The following is a 23,300-nucleotide window of genomic DNA, read 5'->3' as shown; positions in this document are numbered from 1 at the left end:
GAAATAGCTCTAGCTTTCATTCTCTCTCTTATAAAAAAAATCAAAATTTAGCCTGTGTTGTAGAATTGTACAGTAACTGATTTCAAAACAAGAAAAGCCAATCTAATAGTTTAAGTTGACACAACTTGATAGCAAACTATGAGAAGAAAAATGACAGAGTTTACACCAAAACTATACACAGGGTGTGAATGAGGGCATGTATAGCTGCAAATATCTGCAGTTCAATCCAAAGGCTTGAAATTGTTGATTGTCAATAGATACATAGATGGATTGGTGAGAACAATTATGGAAAAGCACTACCACAATGGTGATTCTAACATAGACATATTTATTCCCACGGAGTGCATTGTTCTGCATATTCTGGTGCGAAGTTTTGCTCGTGTGAATGTCCAGGCTTGGTTATGACCAACCGCAGCAGATGAAGGGGGAAGAAGGGATACGGCCCGTTTGGCGGATGTATTCTGCTTGCGACGCAGTTTTTTCAGCCTGTTGGTTTTTTCTAGCTTCGGCTGCAGCTCGTTTTTCCTCTGATTTTTGCCTAGCCATTGCTACCTTCTTCACCATCTTTGCTTGAGCCTGCGCTTTCATTTGCTCGATTTGTGCCTGAGTTTGTTGATCTTTTTTCATCAGTTTTCATTTTGATGCAAAACAGTGTTCATGGATTTTCAGCAATAAGAGGTGAAGATGCCTTTACCTCTATTTGTCTCATTTCAGCTTCAAGCCTTGCTTTCTGCTGACTCTCCCATGCCTGAATTCTTATTTCTTCGCGTTTATATCTGAAATCAAGTTCGGGTGAGTTCAAAACTGCATTTGATGACGAAAAATTAGCTTCAATATTTTAACTACAGAGCATAAAGCTTCAAGTATGAACCTGGCAGCATGCTTAGCTTTCTCAGCTTCTTCCCAGGCTGCTGCACGTTTCGCATACTCAATCTGTGCGAGCTCATCGTTGTCTATGGCTTCATTCCCAGAATTACTCTTATCTTTCTCGTCATTGCTTGCCCAAGCGGCAATATTCATCTTACCGAGTTGAACGCCCAAGGCTACAATCTCCCTTCTCGTTTTAAGCTTTTGTTCTTGCTCAGACAATTCCTTCTTAGCATGTTCAGCCAGGTTCTGCGTGGAATTGCTGATGGGTCGCTCCGTTGGCGTGGGTGCTGGCTCCCCCCTCCGAGGAGTAGAAGGTATAGAAGACGTTGGGCTACGGAGTGGGGTTGTTGCACTTACTGGTGTAACACTCCTCGATGGCTCTTGGCTCGGAATAGGAGTCATTTCTGTTCCCATATCTCTCATCGACACTGATCTTATGGCAGGAACTGCAGGCATCAGAAGAAGCAAATAAGCATAACAGTTTTACAAAGTGCACACCATTATTTTCTTTCTAATACACATCTTAATTTCATTAGTTCCTCAACAAGAGCAGAAAGATTAGCAGCAGCAGCAGCAGCAACATAATCATTCAGAGTGAAAAAAACCAGCCACTTTGCGCTCAAAGAGTGAGATATTCTAGCAGGTACAACTTTCTTGTATAACTTCTTGAGTTCTTTATAAGCATATTTCAAAACAAAACAACGAACTTTCCAACCTACTGATATCGACACGAATAGTTGTTCCTAGTTACATGTCTCAACCTAACTAATTACAAAGTTAGTTAGACCTTCAAATTTTGAAAAGCTTAACAAAGGTGTCTCTGTAAGTTGTAGTAACTGACAAGCATTGCAGAGAAATAGACACACATACATTTCTTTTTTTTCTAAGTTATCATTATCTTTATGGAAGACTAGTGGAATTCAAGTTGATTAAGGCAAAAAACATGAAAACAGAAACACACATTCAAAATAAACAAAACAGTTGAATATCATAATCACCTGTTGTTTCGTCTGTTACAGTCTTGGTGCAAGGCATATTTGAATCATCTACCTCAGATAAATCCTTACTTTCCGGGCACCCCAATCCCGCCTGCGAAGCAGATTGGCAAAAATCAACCCTCTTCACCCATGGCTTGTTCTCAGAACTCGTAGATTCTGGCACAACTCTCACCACATTCGTGGCTGGTTGCCTGTTCACCTGATTCTGGATGTTGGCCTTCTTTGACATATTGGATTGCACATTTTGCTTGTTCATAATCCACTTCTCCGCATCGTTCCATTTCGAGGACATTGGCCTCGAGAACGATCTTGTCATCGAATGGTGCAGCGACCTCTCCCCTTTGTGGAACTCAAAGCTCGAGGTGCTATCATAATCAAGGTTCTCATCCTCACACATTCTAACCGGGTGGACAGAACTTGAATTACCGGTATCTCCCTTCGAAAGAAGCTGCATTCTAAAACGACTAGCGTCGCCACTATCCTTTCCTCCGAGCTCCTTCGACTGCAACGAATTCGCATTTCCTTGGCTAGCATCCGAGGTAACACCATCTGACTTAACTTGCAAAACCTCTAAATTCGACACTGCCAAAGGAAAACAGAATGCAGGTCTAAAATCAGCAAAAGGGTGTCTTCACAATTTCGAGCACTAAAACTGCTTCTTCACTCCAGCAAAAAAAAATTACATTTCCAAATCTTTCCACATTGAAAAACTTAAAACTAATTTTACCAAATTTTGCAGAAACTATGTCACTGCTTCAGAGAGGGCCAATAGAAAGAGATCAAAGCAGGTAAATACCCCTAGGCCCACACTAGCTCTAATTCAACGATGAATGACTAATAAATGCAATCTGAATCTACCAATAACAAGATAACTGAAAGGAAAAATCAAAGAGGGAAAAACTCATCAAACCTTCCTCTCCAAAATCCTCATTCTCGGCTGCCAACAAGCTGTTCTTGACAAACTCTGAATCTTCCATCCTAGCAGGAGATGTTCTCGAAGAATTACTGTTTGATCCATCTTTTTTCTTCTGATGGTGCGGCCCCATAAGCTTCATCCTCAGCTTACTCGGAGATAAAATACCAGTCTGCAACAACACCCAAAAAAAATCGAAAATCGAAAATTTCAATAAACAGAAAAAATCCAAATTGAGAGAGTTCAACACACACACGGCACCACCCCACTGTGGAAAACTTGAAAAAGGTGCAAAAATTACTTTTTTCCCCATTTAAGTAATCTAATTGAAATGTCATTGTAATTTTCTCTCAAAACATTTGATCAAGCAATTGGTGTGCTGGATCACAAAACATCTAATTTCCAAGGGGATAAGGCGTTGGAGCTAAATGCATCGATGAAGAAGCAACAAACTCGAAGAAAAAGGAGGGGAAATGCATGGATTTAGGTGGAAGATGTGATTGCAATACCTGAACTTTGTGTATCCGCTCGTACTCCATTAGATTCTTTTTCTCTACTTTTTTGGTGAGAGACGCAGCAAAGCCGTGAACAGAGGCCTAGCTAGAGAAGAAGAGGAGAGCTAGCAAGAAGAAGCCAAAGCTCTTTTTGGTCACAGTTCTCTGCAAATCTGAAGGCTTGTTTTAGAGAGAGAATGTGTGTAATTTGGTGGCAAATGTTGGCGAGCTTTTAACGATTTATTGACTGTTACTAATTCAGCGATTATTTTCGATTATGTTTTTTTAATTTGAAAAAATGTATTGCTGTTTTCTTCGATGGGTCCTTCCTTTTCTTTTGCTTTTTGGCCTTCTTTTTGTCTATAATAAAGACTATGTTATTTTAATGCATAATTTAATAAATACTAGTAGTATGTGATTTATTAAATTGCTACGAATTTTAAGAAATTATTTAATATTATAAAAAAATATGGTTGAAAATTTTTTATGGGTGTGGACTCTAATGCATGTTGTAAGAAATAATATGAAAGAAAATTTATTGAAAAAGTAATATGTAGATTTAGAAATAAATGTTCCAAATTAGACCACCACATATTCTAAGTAATTATATGAGTATGTAAAGATATGTGATGAAAAAGATTAATTGGTTTTAGGTCCTACTTTTATACTATTATTATATTTAATAAATTATGGAGTACTAAATGCAAATGAGTTTGTAGAACGTATGATTTATTTAATAAAAATATTGAAATTGAAATGAAATACTTCACAATGGATAGACCGAAATGGAAATAATAACGGACGGAGGATATTGTTTACAATAAATGCGACTTTAATGATTTAATAGAGTTGTGATCCATTTACTTAAAATAGAAAAAAAATAATTAAACTTATAAATTGTGGAGATTATAATTATTCCTCGTAAGATTTGAAAAATATACTCTCCCTATCCCCTAAAAATAGAAACTCTTTCCGTTTGGTTTATCCATTAGAAACTTTCTGTTTAAGAAAATTTCTTTCTCTCTAACGGGGTGGGGTTTGAGTCGTGTGACCCATTTTCTACTAACAAACTTTTCTTTCCACATCTCTCTTACTTTTCTAATTTGCATTAAAAGTCAGGTCGTTTCAAAAATTTCTATTTTTAGGAGAAAGGAGAATATATATTTTATTACAAGTTTCAAATTTTTTTATTTGTCTCGTCCGTGTGAAACAATGTTTTTTAAGTATCCATAGAATACGTTGTATCCGACATAAATTGAACAGTTAAAAAAAATGAAACTTCTTGATGAATATTCCATTTCCAACTTGACTGACTAAACCTTAATATCCTTCAACATAATGTTTTGAACTATTAATGACTGTAATAATATATATAAATTATTAAAACTAATAAAAAAAGCTTTGTGTTGTTGATAATTGCAATAAAACTCATAAATTATCCAATAACTAACCAAAGGAATTCTTTAATTTTCGAACTTGTTACATGTGACTTATAATAAGAATAATATTTACCTAGTAGATTGTTGTTGAATTATTGGTTTGGTGCATTAAAGTAATTTATGTCACACTCAATCACTCGATTTTTTTGGCAGAACATTTATTTTGGGATACACTATTAATGCCCTAATCTATTCATTTCCCCTTCACAAAGAACCATTTTTGGAATCTGTCTTTTGCAATTATGAACACACCTAAGCTGTAATGACATTTATGGCTTTAATGTTTGACCACCGGTCTTCTATAGTGGATTCTGTCCTATCAAATAGGCAACTTTACTATAGTATTTTTTTAGAATATGAAAAAAATAAAACTTGAATGTAATTTTCCCTTTTATTGTGATTATCAATTATCATTATGGAAAAGGGAATTCCCCAACATTTTACACACTTTTGGGTAATGGGTCCGAGTGACTTTTTTCACTCCATGTATCATTGTTGGCTTTAAAAGGTGGTGTAGAAGTTTGGTATATTGTGATTGAATGTTTTCAAGAAAAAGTGTAGGAAAATGATACCAACTTGTCCACTTAATTTCAAAATCCAAATTAGTAGACTTTTTGAGAATTTTGCATTCATGTATCTCATGGATTTGATTTGTCACAAAATTAGCTGGTTCATAAATATAAATGTATAGTTGTGTTGTGTAAAGTTGTGTTATACACAATTGACACATTTGTACAATGAGAATTGAAACTTAGCCAAAATTATCGATTTTCACCTTCACTCTTTGTCGCTTCAAATGTATTGTACGAGTTTTCTCTATATATATTAATTTTTTTTTATATTTCTCTCGTTTTGATTCTTATCTTCTTCTTCTACTGTATACCGTCTTTATTATTTTCAATTAATGTCATGGTATATATATTAGGGCAAATAGTCGAAATAACCATGATGTTTGATCAAATTCCGCTTCATCCCACAATTTTAAAAATAAGTCGGAAAAACTGTAATTCTCAGATTAAAAACATTATTAATAGCAGTTATGACGACACCACTGACATTCCCACATTATCGACTCTTTCGACAATTTTTCCAACATTATTATCGGTTCTTCCTACCATCCATATTTGGGACCCTAGTGTAGAAATCTTGGCTATGTCATTATGTACATTTGTGTAAATATAAATACATGTATATTTGAATTGAAAGCATGATGAGTTAGTTCGAAAACTAATGGCGGGAGAGAGAGTGGGATAATGATTGTGCATGAAGTGTTGAGAGTAGTTGGGATTTCTGATCCATTTTTTACTTATTTCAGAAGTTATGTACTGTACTATCTTCTTCATTCAGCCCGTCATGTTTGCAGGCCTATCTAATTTAAAACACCACCACCTCTCTCTCTCTAATCATTCTATTTTAAATCTGTTATTATATCTTGTTATAAAATAATTAGTGGGCAGGGAAAATATAACATATACTACTAGTATTTAATTATTAATTCGAGTGTAAAGAATAGAGTATTGACAAAAGAGAGTGTACTACTACTAGACTATACTAGTACTTTAAAATTTAGGGAAATTATATATGATAAAAAGAAGGGATATTGGCATCTAATATTATAAAATTTTTAAAAATTTGGGTTATTTCCATGAACTTTAAAATTGGCAAATAATATCACGAACTTTATCCCGAGTTTGTTTTTTCCCATAAATGAAAAAATTCATGTTATTTAATAGATTGAAGAACAATTTTGGAGGGTGTGCTTCAAGAAAAACTATTTTCAAAGATTGAAAAACTTGAAACTTTCAAAATTGTTGTCGAGAAATTACGAAAAAAAAATCGGTATCATAATATTATTTGTAGAATTTTTTCATTCGTGGGAAAAAACAAACACGGGGTAAAGTTCGTGATATTATTTGTCAATTTTAAAATTCGTGGAAAAACTCAACTTTTTAAAAGTTTTGTAATATTAGATGCCAATATCCCTACAAAGAAATTATAAACTCAAACAAGTCTTGATTATCGTAGACTCTCAGTCCTTACTACATTTCCAACAATCCAGCCACAATCAGTGGTCCATTTTAAAACAAAAATTTATCAGATAATTTAAAGAAAGAAAATCTATAAGTTTTGCAATAAATTGGCACTATTCGAGCAGCTTTCTGCAAATAATACTAATTGGAGTATTACAAACGATAAAAATTAAAGTTCAAAAATTTATGTGAAAAGTTCAAAAATCAGTAAATAGACTCTGAATTCTATAATGTGATCTCTCACATAGACCGAACCCCCTCCCCCCACCTACCCCACCAGGCCACCCTAGTATACTAGTACTATACATACAATAACAGTGCATGCATAATTGTATATATCTTGAGTTTAGTGTAATTATGATAAATAATTTTAAATAAAAGAGTAAATATTTAATTTTGTAGTAGTAGGAGTATGATTTTGAGGTGACACGGTATCCAATAGTAATACTGTAGTAATTGGTCAATACCTGATCCCACTATGATAGAGACCCTCAAATTTCACCATCTCTCTCCATTTGCTTTTATTTCAAAAAAGGTTAAAAAGTTGTTTGTTAAAGAATTTTTTCCAGCTTGTTTAAAACTTATTAACTCTATATAATTAACTGCTTTTACTATAAAGTGTTTTAATGAAATGTTTATAAGACTATGATTTTTTTCTTCCAAATTTTTGTACTCCATGCCTAAGTATATGTCATGCCCCTTGATGTCATGCAAGATTAAATATACCATGTCAATTTCAATCATAGCCGAACAGACTTGTAAAAATTTGCATATTCAATAAAATTTATTCCAACTTTCTATGAAAAACAATTTAACTTTTTTGTAAGATGTTCCATTTAATTAGTCATCTTCTATTTTTAGGATGTTCCATTTAATAGTCATCTTCTATTTTATAAATTATTTTTAAAAGTTATATTCTCTCCGTCCCAAAAAAATTGAGTCATATTCCTTTTTAGTCCGTCCCAATAAAGTTGAGTCATTTCCTTTTTTCAACAGAAGACAAAACATCTAATCATTATTTTTTTATTCTATCATTTACTTTACTCTCTCTTATCTTTCCTACTTTTTAATATAAATTCTTAATCACCGTGCCCAAAAGTTTTATTTCAACCTTTATGGGACGGAGGGAGTAAAAAATACTATTCCAAATTGTACTCCCTCCGTCCCAGATAATTCGACCCAGTATTCCATTTCGGGCCGTCCCACATAATTTGTCCCATTTCTCTTTTACCATTTTTGGTAGTGGACCTCATATTCCACTAACTCATTCCTACTCACATTTTATTATAAAACTAATACTTTAAAAGTAGGACTCACATCCCACCAATTTTTTCAACTTACTTTCTATTAGCCGGGTTAAAGTGTCCCAAATTATCTGGGATGGCGGGAGTAATATTAATTGGTCATTTTTGTTTTACTAATGCGTAATATTACAAATATTTATTCATTGTGACTCGTCATATCAAATAGCTTTACCTAATAATGGGGCATGCAAAGTCCAAAAATTTGTCACATATAGAGGGGCTAGGCTAGACTCATGATTACGTAATAGGGGTTTAAATTAAGCATATAATTAATTATTTTGTAGTACTAGTAAATAATTAATTAGCTGCCATTTATACTTTTAATGCTATCATTAGATATTAGATTAAAGTTAAGCCCATGTGATCACGTATCCCAAGACTGCTAATTGCCTATCCAAATGAGACACATTTGATGACGATCGCACGTGCCTCCTCACGTGATTTCTGATTATTTTTTCTTTTCTTTTCTATTTTTATTGCATTATCTATGCACTTATCAACATTTAGGAGTATATAATAATATGCTTTTCTTAACTCAAATAACAACATTCTAGTCAAACACTTCCTTTTCTTTTCACTTTACAGAATTAAAGGCAATTTAATAATGCATAATTATATATGTGCATAGATTTATGTACAAGTCCCCTAGAGCTTCCATTATCTACCAATTTAATCCTTAAATCAATTAAAATTCAATTTTCTCATTTCATTATATATGTATGTATTTAAGTTACAATGTTTATAAAATAAAATACATAATTAAAAATAAAAAACACATAAATTTCAAAAATTTAGATTCAAATATAATTAAAAACCCTACGTACGGTCATATTCCGCTTAAAAGTAGAAGTACTTCAAGAAGCGCTTCCTACCATTTTATTATTGTTTCATTCATCGTCAATGTATCTTTGGCAAGTATATAATCATGTATTTTTAAGCGTATCCGCTCAATCAGTCGGCCACATTTCTAATGCAATTTGGCATTGTCGTCTCTACCCATTGCGCATGCTTTAAAGAGTTCTTCGTAATTAGTTTAAGTCTTAGTATAAATTAAATTGACAAACTTGTTTTACACAAACTTGTATACGAGCTTACTCTTACATTCCAAATACATCCCCATCAATATTTTATTTTTCATAAAAATTTCGGCATGCTGATGCAATTTCCAAGCTTCAACCATCAGAAAATTTTACGTGGGTTATTTTTTTAAAAAAAGAACTATATTATGGACATTTCTATGAAATATACAAATTCAATTCAAACCTCTTTAAAATTACAAAATGGCTCTTTTCACCAAGGTAGCAATTGCTGACGACAATCTTCTTACAACAAAATTAACTTTATCGAACATATATATACATAGTGTTGTGGGGGGCACAAAACTGCACAGTGCTCATTGACAGACACACACTCATGCCTTTTACCTTTCTCATGTTTTATTTAATAATTTCCCAACCTAATAACAATATCCATAACAAATTGCCCAAAAACAATTTTATGATTTTAGCAATAGGATTTGAAAATCGATCCCAATAGTTTTTACCTACGACGGTATTTCCTTCTTACATTGTGTATTTGCGCAATTACATGGTGCAGAAGCTTTCTTCTACATTATTCTCTCTTTTATTTTATTATTTTTCCATTTTAACTATTTATTATCATTTTGCAAAATAATAGCAAAATAAATAATCACTTAAGCTGGGACATAGGGAATATTATTTTTGTGACATAGGATTTGACGACCACCTTGATCCATCGATGATCTGTTAGCAACACTAAATACTGATGGATTACTAGAGATTATTGATAGATTTTTCTAACGAAACACTAACATGCCAACAACACTAATTTAAATTTTGTTTTGACTCCAATGAAACATTCTTGAGAAAGTCGTGAAGTGTGTAATTTTGGTCCTTGCAACGTAAATTGCTTAGCTCCATCAATGTTCACCATGATGTAATCGTAAAAATAATCTCTAAGATTGTACCCCCTCTACTAGGAAAAGAAGTTTCATTTCATTTCTACGTAAACTCCATCTTCGATTATCTCATTTCACTCACATACTATTATATAATTAATATATAAAAATTAGATCAATATCCCACTAACTATTTTAACTTACATTTTTTCACATTCTTATTACATTTGCTTGGAAAAATAAGACTCCTATTATTGGATGAAGGAGTATTTATGAAAAAAAGAACCGTGGAAGGATGTCTGTATGTCAAGCTCGTTCTTTGAAATTCAAACTCGTGTGCAGCAAGAGACTAGCCGACTCCACCGCGAGATAATTATACGTCGGCGGGGTATCACTTTGTGGGCATATGAGAAAATGGTGTGGGTTGGAAGCATTAGTCCAAAACATTCTTTCTAAGGGTAGGGCTATTGCATCATTAGTGAATGGGGTATAGTGAGACTTCATTCACATGGAGGTGTTCCTATCCCATCTCTTCATGTTGGCCCATTTCCCTCAAATTGTTTTCCATTTTATGTCCTTTGCCCAATTCTTTGACCACATTTCAATTTCCTCTTACCACATTTATGATGATGATGATGCATTGCCATCCATAAGAAAATGGATTTTGCTTACTCAATTTGGATGTAAATCTTTGACCAATATTGCCTTCACATTGCGGCCAAGCCATGCATGTGTAGTTTATTTCACTCGTGGACTATATAAAATATACTCATGAGTCATGATCATATGTTATAAATTCACTTTTGGATATAAAACTTAAAAGTGGACCATATAATTGGGATGGGTTTCAGGGTATGGAGTATTGCCAAATAGAAGATATTTTGAAAAAAAATATTATCGATAGTAGAAGAAATATACCTATAAGTTTAATAAAAAAAAGGTTTCAATACAATTATTTACTTATATTTATTAAAAAAACAGAGGAGTATCTTGAGGAAGTTACAGTTGTATTAGAATAAACAAAAAGATTAAGATATAGGATCAATGTGATAAAAGATAAAGGATCAATGTGATAAATATTATGCTAATATTTCGCATTAATTCGATTCGATTATTCAGATTGTAATGTAGATATTTTGTTAGCCTAGAAGAGGAATTTTTCGAAATCCACACACAACACAGCACAAGTTATCCAATGATAGGTGATGGATGCGTGATTAGGAATAAAGTCATGCACACAATCACGTGTACCTTTCTATTCCTGCTATCAAGAATATAAATTACTACCTCCTTCTCCCAAAATTTGTCTCACTTTGACCCGACACGGATTTTAAGAAATGTAATGGAAAGTGAGTTAAAAAATTTGGTAGATTGTGGATCCTACTTTTATATATTAGTTTTATAATAAAATGTGAGTAAAAATGAGTTAGTGGAATGTGAGGTCCACTACCAAAAATGATAAAAGTGAAATGAGACAAATTTTGGGGACAGACGGAAATGAAAAATTGGGACGAATTTTCAGAGACGGAGGTAGTAGTAATACGTTGCTAATTTTGATTTAATTTCAGTTGTATTTCATTTTTATATTTTTATCCTTAATATTTATATATAAATTTAGTTATAGTCAATCTTTTCTTCACTCAATTAATTAAGTAGTAGTAGTACAGAGTACTGGTTATTTTTGTATTTTATTCAATTCATTTTATATTGTTATCTTTATCCAACTATAAGTACTCTTTGCAATATCTACTCATTTTCAGGATTATAAAGAGCATTTTTGTTTTCTAATTAAGGTAAAAGAAAATTCAATAATTGAACAATTAAAAATTACTCTCTCCATTCCATAGTAACGGTGACATTTCTTTTCGGCACGAAGATTAAGAAAAATTATGTTAGGTGAGTTAAGTAAAGGGAGAATAAAGTAGAAAATGAAAAAAGTGGAGAGATGAAGAGAGAAAATAGTAGGAGAGAGTAAAGTAGGTGTGAAAAAATGTATTGATTTTTACTAAAATGAGAAATGACTCTATTACTACAGAACGTACCAAAATGACAAAATGACTCTATTACTATAGAACAGAACGATGGAGGGAACATTCTATATAATGAAATGGCCTTTAAAGTATTTATTCTCTCCGTCCCCAAAGAGTAAGAACAATAAGTTTGGCGCATATTTTGATTAAATAAATGGAGAAGTAAGTGAGAGAGAAATGGTGGTGGAAATAATGTTAATGAAAGTGGAGTCCACATTATTGTAATGGTATAAGTTGTAAATAAAATGACATGTAAAAATAATATATTATTTAAATTGTTCAAAACTAGAAAATTTATACTTTTCAGATAAACTGACGAAAAGGAAAATGAAACTATGAAGGAGGGAGTATATTATTATCTACAAATAAATATGAGTATTAGCATTAAAAATGAAAATGAAAATTTGAAATTAAGATTCTACGAATTTGTTATCATAGTTCACTTGCTTTGACTGGGATGTCATGATTTCTGTGATGGGTCCCATCTAATCTGTCACTTGTTTTTTTCCCACCAAACCTTTGAATATTAATTTTTCTGCATTCACATTGACAAACACGATAATAAATTTAAATCAAATGCGTGATGGGAATTTTAATTGAAAATTCTCTTCTTCATTGACTCATTCTATTAGTGGGCCTTTTTATTACATTTCATTTAATATGTTGACAAATATGTATGAACAATATTTTTTGCATGACTTATTTCTATTTAGTTGGACTTCGAATTTCAAATTTATGTAATTAATTAATAAGTATGTCACGTTATTGGATTGCAATCAAATACGATCGATTGAAATGAAGTGATTCAGAAATGATGTTTCCTCGTGGAAAATGTTTCTAGTGTCAAAATCTCAATGTCAATCAACATAAAATTACAGCCAAAAATTAAATAAACAACACTCCTTTTGTATACTACTAATATTTTATGGAAATAATTTCATTTCAATAAGAAATTACCGTTAAAAAGAACAATGTTATCTGGTCGTATGGTCGACCATAAACCATTTTTCTCTATATTTTCAAATATAGTTTTCTTTTTTTAGCATTTGACAAAATACCATTATTGTAATAAATAAATCATGAACATGTATTACTATGATTGAGATATGCTCAATTAATATTTCCATCTAAACAGGACTAAAAGCCCATAAATTCATTGAAATAGAATAGATGATGGGTCATCATAATGGGCTAATGCAAGGAAATGGGCTATAGCCCTTTACGTTTACTAAATGAATATATATCTTAAGTTTAATTGATCACAAAATGAATCATATGAAAACTAATTAAAACGATTCGAGTAATTGATATTTACAGTAAAATAAACTACCATATGGAAACTAACATAAATATTAAATACCATTCAATTCGCGGTGAGAGATTTTTTTTAGTAGTATTTATTTTCACAGTAATCTAATAACTAATCTAAAATCCAATCACACCATTATTAAATCATTCTCTCCTCTCAAATTTCTCCCCAAAATCAAAGGCAATGGAAGCAACATACACTTATTGTTTCCGTTTCCGATCTCAATCAACTATGTTGTGGCCATGGACCAACGAAGACTACACAAGGGCAATCAACGCTGCCGATCAATTAGTGTCTTCAAACGAAGGGATCATCGTCGAGTTCGTGCCTTTTCATCTCACCGCCGCCGAGCGTCTCTACTACCGCCTTCCCGCATCCTCCGGATTGCAGATCATCGTCTGGGAGCTCGACAACGCCCCTGCAGCGCCGCCCCCGCCCGAATACGACGTTCTCTCCGGCTTCAAGACACGCTGCTGCGACGAAACCGATCAAGACGAAGACGAAGTTTGTTGCATATGCCTCGACGATTTGTACCGAGGATCGGTGACTAGTTTGGATTGCGGGCACGAGTTTCATCCCGACTGCATACGGCGGTGGCTCGTCCGCGGCAAGAACTTCTGCCCACTTTGCAAAGCTACGGCACTCTTAGAGTAAAAGTCAAAATTGGTCCTAAACATATAGCCATAATACCAATTTGGTCCAAAACATTCACTTTTTAAAAATCGGGTCCAAAACATTTGAAACCGTTAACGAAGTGATCCTAAACATTTGACATCGTTGTCGAAGTGGTCATTTTCCGTAAAAAACTAACGGTCAACGCCTAATTAATGATTTTTTAACTTAATTCCCTCCATCCCCCAAAATTTGTCACCATTTGACTCGACACGAGTTTTAAGAAATATAGTAGAAAGTGGTTTGAAAAAGTTAGTGGCACGTGGATCCTACTTTTATATATTAGTTTTAAAATAAAATGTGAGTGAGAATGAATTAGTGGAATGTAGGGTCCACTACCACAAATGGTAAAAGTGAAAGGTGACAAATTTTTAGGAATGAACGAAAAAGGAAATAAGTGATAAATTTTCAGGGATAGGGGGAGTAATATACTAATGCATAATTAATTACACAAAATTAATAAAATGCTAAAAAATTCCAAAATCGACTATTTCTCTCTCTTTTTCCTTCTCTTCCAGCAATAGACGGCGACAACAATGGTGGACTACGACGATTTTGATCTCGGACAGCAGCAATGCAGAGAAACACACGATGACGATGATTTGTGGAAGAGCGAGCAGAGAGAGAAAGACGCGACGACGTTGAGCGCCGGAGAGAAGAAGAGAGAGATTCCGATTTAGGAAGAACGAAGGAGAGATGGAAGAGAAGGAAAAAGAGGGATAAATAGTCGATTTTGGAATTTATTAGCTAATTTTATATTTAATTTTGTTTAATTAATTATGCATTAGTATATTAATTAAGTTTAAAAAATCATTAATTAGGCGTTGACCGTTAGTTTTTGACGGAAAAAGACCACTTTGACAACGATGTCAAATGAATTATAATAAGGCAAAATATAAAGGAATCTTCCCACAACTGCTTCGGAAGATGTTAACGCAGAGAAATACCCACAATAAAACTATTTAGATGTGATTTTTTAATTAAAAATTACAACTAAAGTTTACTTTTTTTTTTTTTTTTTCTGAATTCGTTTTAGTAGCGTAACAACTGAAACATCGCATTATTTATTGATTAACTTAATCTTAATATCTATTAATATAAATAAGGAAATATCGCCTTAATTAGATCGATTCGAGACGTTAACAAATCATAATCTAATAATGTCAGCAAATCCAACAACATCCCAATTGTTGCACGTTACTAAAAGAAGACAATTGTTTTTGGGAAATAAGCAAAATATAACTAGTTTATATAGATAGTAGTAGTAATCACTAATTACACCATTTTTCCAAAGGGAAGTGATAATCGTTCATAATTGTACGTACATAATCGAACTTTTTTTTTACATTTACATTGAAAATCGATTTATATAAACATTATTAACGGATTTGAAATAAATTTCATTCTAATCATTTTGCAACACTTTGATTTTTTTTTGAAATTTTAGAAAAAACTTATTTTTCTACTAAATATTGTAAAATTAATTTAAATCAAATCCGAAATCATGTTACAATTTGACATACAATTTCTATCACTTCTTTCTTATTGCTACATTTATCACAATACATAACATAATTAGTTTTTAAATAAATTCAATTAAATTAAAAAATTTAAAGATATTATGTGCATTTATCTTTCCTCTTTTCTCTCGAAATTCCAACTAAATCCCCTCCACAACACAACTCTAAACAGCAAATCACCATCCGCCACGTAGGACATCAAATGTTTCCATAATAAAAACTCGAACATTCCACAATCAAAACTCAAAATTTCCATGTACTGATGTACATCTCAAAACTCAAAATTTCCATAATTAAAACTCAAAATTTCCATAATCATAACTCAATGCGCCTATTTATGCCAACTAAACCTCAATCTCTCCTCACACATCTCCAAACAAAAATTCTCTCCTCTCAAATTTCTCCCCAAAATCAAATCAAAGGAGATGGAAGCGATGCAGACGTATAGTTTGAGTTTGCGATCTCAATCAGTTTTATGGTGGCCATGGACCAACGAAGACTACACAAGGGCTGTCAACGCTGCCAATCAATTAGTGTCTTCAAACGAAGAATTCGTTGTTGAGTTCGTTCCTTTTCATCTCACCGCTGCCGAGGCCGAGCCCCTCCGCCATCTTCTTCCCGCATCCTCCGGGCTGAAGATCCTCGTCTGGGAGCTTAACATCGATCGTATATAGTTGATTGTTATCTAATGTTGATTTCCATTTGTATCTATTGAGTATTAATTGATGTTGAATGAAATATCACTTTTTATGAATTTGCATTAGTCTATTACTCTCTATTTAATACTACTCCATTAAACTAAGCGAATTAAACATATTGTATGAGTATTTTCATCAATTCTTAGATTTGTTGTGGGATCTATTGAAACATCTTGATTCTTGATTAATTGTGTCATCACTGTAACATTTTTTTAAATTCTTTATAGAATTAGAAAATAATGATAGAAGCAAATTCAACCACATCCCAATTGTTGCACGATACGAAAAGAAGAATTTTTGGGAAATAAGCAAAATATAACTAGTTTATTTAGATATTTTCTTAGATAATACTCCACTTATAACACAACTCTAAACATCAAATCATCATCCGCCACGTAGGATTCCGATTCCTTACCATACTCATTCCCGCACAAGATTATCTCGTTTTCTATTTTTTTTCAAATGTTTCCATAATCAAAACTCAAAATTTCCATATAGTAGTACATCTCAAAACTCAGAATTTCCATGTGGAGTATATTTCAATACTCAAAATTTCCATATAATACATCTCAAAACTCAAACTTTTCCATGTATATATATCAATACTCAAAATTTCCATGTATACATCAATACTCAAAAGTTCCATATAATTGGCACTATTTATGCTAATTAAACCTAAACCTCTCGCCTCATTCCTCATACTTTTAAATTCTCAAATTTCTCCATCCTCATTCCTCATACTTCTAAATTCTCAAATCTCTCCAAAGATCAAAGACGATGGACGAGACAGAGATAGATGGTATTGACTATGAAGGAAGTAGTACTACTACATGGTGGCCATCAAGCATGGGAGAAGTTCTTGTGGCCTTGCCTGCTGTTGATCCCCTTTCCCAATATTCTAATTACTTTGTTCCTGTACTCTTCACAAATCCAATGCCGCCCCCCTCCCGCGATCCGTCCCAAGGCGACGTTCTCTCTGGTTTCAAGACACGTCGCTGCGACGATATGGACCAACATCAAGAAGAAGAAGTTTGTTGCATATGTCTCGACAAACTGTACCGTGGACCGGTGACTATTTTGGACTGCCAACACGAGTTTCATCCCGACTGCATAAGGCGGTGGCTCGTCGACGGCCAGAACTTCTGCCCCCTCTGCAAAGCTCCCGCGATCAAGTGATTGCGATTCTCAATTAGTTTGAATTTTGAAAATCATAGTAGTATGTTTGTAAAGTCAGCAACGAATTTATATAAATATTGAGTATTTGAAGATCACATGTTTGGTGTTCTATGTAGTGTGATTACTTTATGTGTATGCAAGAGAAGGTTCCATTCTTGATATTAGAAGTTTCTTTATATTGTTAACATAAAGTTGTGTGGGGTAGGATTTGGGTCGATCATATATACAAATTCAATTGTACAGAGTATTTCTATATATCTTCAATTAACCAGAAAATATATATATTTCAGTTAAGTTGAAACAACAATTTTATTTTCTTAAGCAATAACTCAACAATATTGTTGCTTAGATCTCACTACAAAAAATAAAAATGTAGAAAAAATATTTAAAAGAATCCCAAAATTCCAGCACCGGCGTGCTTGGAATCATAACACGGGCCCTGCGTAGGTCACGAATAAATTCAACATTACCTATAAAGTAGTGCTCGGATATATTTTGAAAAATGTTCAAATTACTAGTGACCCGAGCACATTCTAGTGCTCGGATATATTCCGAAAAATGTTCAAATTACTAGTGAACCGAGCACATTCCAGTGCTCGGAATCTTTCGCTTAGAAAGTACTCAGAAGTATTCGATGAAACAAAAGTGATCAGAATTAATCTGACAAGGCAAATATATAGTAGTAGCACTTTTGGTGCTCGGAAAGTGCTAGACGTCTCCCTTTTTTTCCAAACACTTTTGTCTTATACCCGAACACTTTTTTTTAGTGGATCTCACAATTTTCGCATAAATACATCAAAATTGATTGTAAAAAACAACTAAATATAATGATCATGACATAGATTGCACCACAGACACACATTGAGATATTTTTGATTACTTGCTTTCATCTTTTAATTCTCACATAAACACATCAAAATTGGGTCGAATACACGACCAAATTAACAAAACGATCATGTCTCTAATCCACCTTGGAGTGGTTGATCAAGGCCATTTTGGCCACTAACATAAGCCACACGAAAAACATCGTACTTGATGTCGACCGCAAATCCATCAAAATAAGGAAGGATTCGGTTCCGAAAATCCGAGGCTAAAACGTACGTGTAGAACGAGTGCAGTGACTTCCACACCACAAGGCCTACTATTTTCGGCATGGTTTTCGACTTGAAGCAAACGCCGGCCGCCGCGCCTTCCATTTTGAGAAACTGGTCTTTGAATATGGCTAGAAATGCGTACGCGAAGCTCAACGCGTTGGACTCGCAGTCGCCGGAGAGGATGGCCGAGCTCATCGCCACCACGTCGCCGGTGAAGAACTTGGCCGCCGGAGAGCCGTCTCTCGATTCCCCGGCGTATGCGTCGAAGAAGCTGTGGTCGATTAAGATGGCCATGCTTTCGACCATATTTGTTAGGACCGAAATCTGGGATTGCAACGAAAAGTATTGAACAACTTATTATATGGTTTGTTCTAAAATTTGGCAAGGGAAAGTCTTGTGTGACACTGTTTAATTTATAGTAGTTCAAGAACATTGTTAATTCTACTTTGCATTTGATTTTTGCATATTATATGACTCGATCGCTAATCTAAGTAAGGTCAAGAGAGAGTCGACTACTCCTTTCAGCAGTCTGAAGGTCAGAAAACACCATTAAATTCGGCATTTTTTTGAGATGTTGCTGATGCAATCCTTCGGTATGTGGTCATTTCCACTGCCAGCGAAGACCACCACACCCCTTTTGCGTTCCAACTCTGAGTACGACCTTCTCTACTGCATTCAATCCTATAAGTTTTGTTTCATGGATCCATATAGAATAATTCTATATACGAAATTGAATTTTAATCTAGGAAATTGAGTGATTCCCCTTTTGTTTTAACTTGGAAATTACCTAAAGATACTATCAAGATCAAGGAAAAGGTGTTCTAATTCAACAATGAAGTTCATTTTACAAAAGCATCATCAAACAAAATAGATTGAAGTTATTTGAAGTATGCATAATTCTTAAGAACCCAATAAGCCCTTTCCCCACAAATCAGACAAAACTACATAAGGGAATCCCGTTGAGTTCCTATGCTTTCATGTCACAATTCCATTCATCCGATTACTACATGGATGAACCTAATCCGCAAACCCAATATCGTCCCACAACACTCACAGCAAAAAAAAAAAAAAAACACAATTTTATTATCTCAAGTTTCACAAAAAACTACTCCATCTTTTAAGCCAAGAAATTAAATTGGTCTAAAATATGATCACTTTTGCAAACTAAATTGAATTAACATAGTTTTGAACTCTACTTACAAGGGCAGCAATTAGGAGTTGCTTGTTCTCATCACTCCTCTTCATCCAAGCCCCATACCATACAATCTGCAATAGACACACAACACCACTAAATCGAATGACATCATCAATATACACGTGAAAACTAACAGAGAAATCGAGATGACCATTTGTCGGGTCAGGCTTACCATGCTCCCATGAATACTAGTAAATATAGAACTATGAACACATCCAAGGCTGTCAGTGTATGAAGAAAACTGCTTCAGAGCATCAATAAGAGAATGTATATGAGAAGAAGAAGAAGATAGGGGACAAAAAATAAGTTAGAATTTTCTTGTGTTTGAATTTGAAGATAGTCAAAGTCATATCGAATTGATTGGTCATAGATTGGCTTCCTCTTGAGACCAAAATTATGAAGAAAAAAAACTAATGAAAATGATGTTAATATTTGAATATAGTCAAAGTCATATGCTGCATTGTATTAAGGTTCTAGAATAGTCCTTCAATTAGACTTATTTTACGTGGAAAGTTTGTTATAAAATTTCAATTGCGTGCTCGTTATGTCAATATATAGACACAATAATTGGTTACAAAAAAGAATTTGGCATGTTTCACTTTATATTTAGTACTAGTGCACAGTACCACTAGATAAGTAGGGTCCAAATTTATAGTACAAAATATTTAAAAATAATATATTTAAAAAAATATTTGAAATAATATGAGTGATAAAAATAGTCAAAGGTCTTAAAAGGTGAAAATGATGTGCACTTTAAAGTAATTACTCCAAATGAAAGTTCCTCACTTTTATGGATGAACTGCACATTAAAAAAATTTATCTTTTAGTGATATGAAAACAGAAACGTATTACTTGTGTTGAACTTTTTTAAAAAGTAATTATAATTTAAGAATGCAAAAGAAGTTATCCATAACTTAGGACAAATTATCTTAATCTTTTATTTTATTAAGACGCTTCCGTTTGTATTCCTAATTTTAATTGAGATACCAAGAATGAAAATGTTTTCTCAAATATTGGTGGTATATTTAAAAGTATAAATTAACAATCTTTAATTGCATTAAAAATATTTTTAGCCTTTTCTTTAGTGACATAAAAATGTTTTTTTTTTTGAGTGGAGATAGTAGTATCTATTTATTTATTTAAACACAAGATTCAAGAAAGGGTTATAGGTCAAAATACTTGGTAATGTTTCAGTTTAGCATTATTAATTCTGATGAAATTATTTGCAAGAAAATAAAGAAACAAGTTTTGCAATGCTTTTAATTTGCTCCTAATAATTATTAGGAACTTAGGACGGTGTTCACTTCTCTACCTACACATTATAATATACTCCCTTCGTCCGCGAATATGAGTCACATTCTATTCCGGTACAGATTTTAATAAATGTTAAGAAAAGTGGGTGGAAGAAAGTCAGCGAATAGGGATCCCACTTATATATATATTAGTTTTAAATGATATGTGAGTGGAATGAGTTGATGGGATGTGGGGCCTATTTACCATTTATGGTAATTATGAACCGGGACTCTTATTCGCTGATGGACTAAAATGGAAAAACAAGACTCTTATTCGCGGACGGAGGGAGTATAATATAACATTAATATAATCATACCCACAGAATCACTCTAATAATCCACATGAAATATTAGATTATTTGGTGAAAGAAACTATGGACTGTCGATAGTATAAATTTAGAGAAGGCATTGAAAAATAAAATAAATTCGTGAAACAAAATTGAAGAGAAAAAATCAAACATAAAAGTCGTCCGAAAATTCACTTTTGTAATATACTAAAACGATTCCAACCAATCAAGGGCTGTCTCTTGTACATGAAGCAGCAGACTGAATTTGAATTTCAGACACTTGCATATTAAAAACAAAATATTGTGCTGAAAATTTCTTTTTCATCCTTATTTAGGAAAAAAAATTATTCTCTCATCCATTCTTTTCACTCCAAAAAAGGATAAGATTTCACAACAATAATGAGATAATTATACTCTTTTATCTGAGTGAAAAGAAGAATAAATTAATGATGGTGAAATTACCTAAGAGATAAGGATGGAAAAGAAAGTCTAAATTACCTAAGTAAGCTGTTCAAATAATCTATGAAATCAATTTGCGAAGCGTTACAAAACAGTATTATTTTAATTTATTTTATTGGGTAATTATCAAGGGTATCACCGGCGGACAAGTGACTATTTTCCGCGCTGATTTGTAGGCATCTCAATTGATAGGACAACTGGTACAAGGATTTAAAGTTGTTCCATACCCAAAGACAAGGATCGATTCCCTGATCATTTGAGTTAAGGATGGACGAGTCTCATACCACTCGACCACACCCCTTAGATTTTAATACAATATTATTTTAGTTGACGCAGTTAAATTAATCTAGGAAATTATTTTTGTTGGGCTTCACATAACTAATTAATCTATGAAATTATTTTTGTGGGCTTCACATAGTTTTTTGGTGCACCATTTTACATGGGCCTAGCATGGAAGGACAATGTGTTTAACCACGGATATGTTGGGATTGGACTTTTAATATTACTACTAATATTTAAAACTATATTTTGTTTTATTCGTAATTTAATACCGTAATTCATGATAAAATTATATCACCCTTTTTTTAAATAAAATTAAAAACATTACTTCAAAAAAATGGTGAGAAGTGATGAATGAAGACGGTTACGGTTTTCTCACCATGTATTATTACCAATGCATTTATCTTGGATATATATAAATGATTGTTTACTTTAAATAGCAACACTACGCCGTTGAAGATAAATCTTGGCACGTTTTAAATGTGACAAGTAGTATTGTGCTTCTAGAAATTTGGGTTCAAATGATATGCAGTTGGAGTTTAGACATATCAACCGCAGACAAAGATCAGATAACTTTAATTACTTGTATCTTTGTGGCTGCATTGTCAATTTACAACCCCTAAGATTAGCATAATTAATATGTAATGTGATTGCCACAATTGTTGCTATGTGAGTGAGAGTAAGAGAGAGAGAGAGTTGAAAAGAGAGCATGGCTAGCTAGAATTTTGATCATACAAGTCTAGGACATGACTCCATTTGTCGAGAGATGGTCCAAAACCACTGCAAAGTACATAATCCAAACTCTTTTTTCTTTCTTGCGAGAAGCATTTATTTAGATGTCATTTTCTTGTGTTTGTTGAATTCTTATCATGAGCATAGGCTTTCACTTCACAGTTATCGTGTTTTTGACACGTGAACAAGTGATCGTGGTTTCGGTCAGAGGAAATTTAGTCACATGGAAAAGTAAAAAGCATAAAGTTGTTCCACTGGTTAGCACAGAAGCTGAGTTTTGAGATGTGAAAAGTAGTAGTAATATCTATGAAGTTTTGGCTATGAAAACTTTTATTAGAGGTTGGTTTTCCTTTGTTACAACCTTGTCGATTATTTTGTGATGAAAGAACATGTATTAGTATTTGGGAGAAGCCCGTACAACATGTAGTGGCGGAGCCAGAAATTTTATGGTGGGGGGCCCAAATTACCACTAAAAAATTTATTAAGTCTGTTTAATACAAACGACATGAAAATAGCTCGAATGTGAGCAATATAAAAAGCCACGCGTGAAAAATGAAGGACGAAAAAAGTAATTAGTGACTAAAATTTTTA

General features: G+C 33.2%; 2 protein-coding genes across 2 annotated transcripts; both read right to left on the bottom strand.

Moving 5' to 3' along the window:
- Positions 1–106: 106 nt before the first annotated feature.
- On the bottom strand, positions 107–3,498 carry LOC125193887 (putative uncharacterized protein DDB_G0290521). Its single transcript, XM_048091823.1, has 6 exons — positions 3,291–3,498; positions 2,779–2,953; positions 1,869–2,450; positions 872–1,316; positions 695–776; positions 107–603 (listed from the first exon to the last, which is right to left on the bottom strand). Exons 1-6 carry the CDS (start codon positions 3,318–3,320, stop codon positions 400–402), a joined length of 1,518 nt encoding a protein of 505 aa, XP_047947780.1. The 5' UTR covers positions 3,321–3,498; the 3' UTR covers positions 107–399.
- A 14,715-nt stretch (positions 3,499–18,213) lies between these two features.
- On the bottom strand, positions 18,214–19,920 carry LOC125191802. Its single transcript, XM_048089223.1, has 3 exons — positions 19,833–19,920; positions 19,666–19,731; positions 18,214–18,789 (listed from the first exon to the last, which is right to left on the bottom strand). The coding sequence occupies exons 1-3, from the start codon at positions 19,833–19,835 to the stop codon at positions 18,325–18,327; spliced, it is 534 nt and encodes a 177-aa protein (XP_047945180.1). The 5' UTR covers positions 19,836–19,920; the 3' UTR covers positions 18,214–18,324.
- Between the last annotated feature and the right edge of the window lie 3,380 nt (positions 19,921–23,300).

The sequence above is a fragment of the Salvia hispanica genome, chromosome 6, assembly GCF_023119035.1.
Source record: "Salvia hispanica cultivar TCC Black 2014 chromosome 6, UniMelb_Shisp_WGS_1.0, whole genome shotgun sequence".
NCBI classification, from domain to species: Eukaryota; Viridiplantae; Streptophyta; class Magnoliopsida; order Lamiales; family Lamiaceae; genus Salvia; species Salvia hispanica.
This window is presented reverse-complemented; position numbering and strand designations above follow the sequence as displayed.